Source organism: Perkinsus marinus (assembly GCF_000006405.1).
Source record: "Perkinsus marinus ATCC 50983 genomic scaffold scf_1104296939678, whole genome shotgun sequence".
NCBI lineage: Eukaryota > Perkinsozoa > Perkinsida > Perkinsidae > Perkinsus > Perkinsus marinus.
In genome coordinates, this window is record NW_003213121.1 from 1,681 (window position 1) to 3,447 (window position 1,767).

The 1,767-nt window shown below is 46.6% G+C and overlaps 1 protein-coding gene across 1 annotated transcript; it reads left to right on the forward strand.

Moving 5' to 3' along the window:
• Nucleotides 1-227: 227 nt before the first annotated feature.
• On the forward strand, nt 228-1,118 carry Pmar_PMAR027465 (Ervatamin-B, putative; the record flags this gene model as incomplete). Its single annotated transcript, XM_002782478.1, has 5 exons — nt 228-329; nt 543-684; nt 734-812; nt 860-942; nt 1,033-1,118. 5 exons carry the CDS (start codon nt 228-230, stop codon nt 1,116-1,118), a joined length of 492 nt encoding a protein of 163 aa, XP_002782524.1.
• Nucleotides 1,119-1,767: the final 649 nt, after the last annotated feature.

Consider the following 1,767-nt stretch of genomic DNA (forward strand, 5'->3'; position numbering starts at 1 on the left):
CCGTTTCAAAATACAGGCTGGGATTCCCAAAGTCGTCCCATTCTCAGTTCAACAGATTGTCGACTGCAGTCAGCCATATGGCAATAAGTGAGTCGACGACGATACTTTTGTCTGAGCGTGGATCCTCGATAAGGAATCCATCTTGTACGTGTTCTCATAGTCATTGCGACTCAGTGTTCTTCAGAGGTTGCATTGGAGGTTCACGGAGGCAATCATATAAATATGTCATGGGGAATGGTATCGTTAAAGATGCCAGCTACCCTTATGAGGCTAAGCTTGGATCGTGCAAGACATCAATCACCACTGATGCGAAGCAGCAGTGTCTGAAAGTGAGGCAGCTGTCGTGAGCGAATATCTGAGGTTTTCATGCAATGCAAGTTCCTGTGCCACATGAATGTATCATATTAATGCTCTTCGTCGAGGAGATATCGCCTGGAGAGACTTCGTCCAAAAGGCGCGTGAAAGAATCGAAGTGATGAAGTCGAGCAATCTAGCAGATGTGGTTTGACCTCAACCGTTCGAGCCTTTCTGATTTTTCTCAGCCTGGGCAATTCCGTCAAGCAGTGAACATACCGCCAGCTGATGAAGAAGCTATGATAAAGAATGTGGCAATCGGGCCCGTGGTGGCCAGAATGTCTGCTTTGGCTCCCGGATTCAGACATTACAGCGGAGGCATCATAACGGGTGGGAACTTACTCGATGTTGTCGAGCATATCTCTGCCCAACCTTGTAGCCAAGGACTGTAAAGCGTTGGATCCAAACCATGACGTGATCATCGTTGGGTATGGCACTTCAAAAGAACCCGAAATACCGTGAGTGCAATGTACCGGTGTAACTCCTGCTGGTTAATTTGTCCTAGATATTGGAAAATCATGAACACCTGGGGGGAGTCTTGGGGAGTGGGAGGCTTCGGCTTTATCGAGCGAACCGGGAACAAACCAGGTAACGCATAGTGACTATGCGCGATTCAAGCTAAACCATAGTTCAAACCGCGCACATTTTGTCCTCAAGGTTGCTGCATATCATGTGCAGGTCCGTGCAATATCCTTTCCAGTCGTGAGATGAGCCCCGTTATGCCCGACTGGGTGAAAAGCTCTGTCTGTGCTCGAGGACATTGACGCATTCATCCTTTAGCCTGAACTTTTATCGCGTCAATTATATTCCTCGTTGGCGATATAATGACTAAAACTCTCAAGTCATCCCGACAGTACCATCATGGTACTGTCGGGCATATGCCGACATGGTACTACCATCTCGGCATCTTCTTCTCATTGCCTTTCTAATTTCGCAACTCCTTTGTCATATCCGTCTTTCAGTTTCAGGGTTATCATCTTTTTCGTTCTTTTTTTCGTTTTGTGTTCATCATCTACTTTTCGTGTAGTAATCGTAGCCACATAGTCGCGAATACATTCTGGAGATTGGATAATACCCCAAAGCTCTCGACGAACTGAATCGCATACTGCGCGAAGAACATAGTGGAGGGCTGTTACACCCTGCAATCGCATAGCCGCCAACTGTAGCTTCATATCCTTCTATAAATGGTAAGGAAAGGTCCGATCATCGGGTTTAAAGACAGCCGATGGAGGCAACTCATAGGCCAATTTAATTGCCCTAGAATCCTTCGAAGAAACTAACTTTTCATCGGAACCACTATCAGATGAGGCGCGAACTCGCACATATTCTAATTGTACTTCACGAGCATTCGGAAGGTCAAGTCCAACTGGAAAACGAGAGATACCAGCACGTCGTTGCAAAAGGCGTACAGCT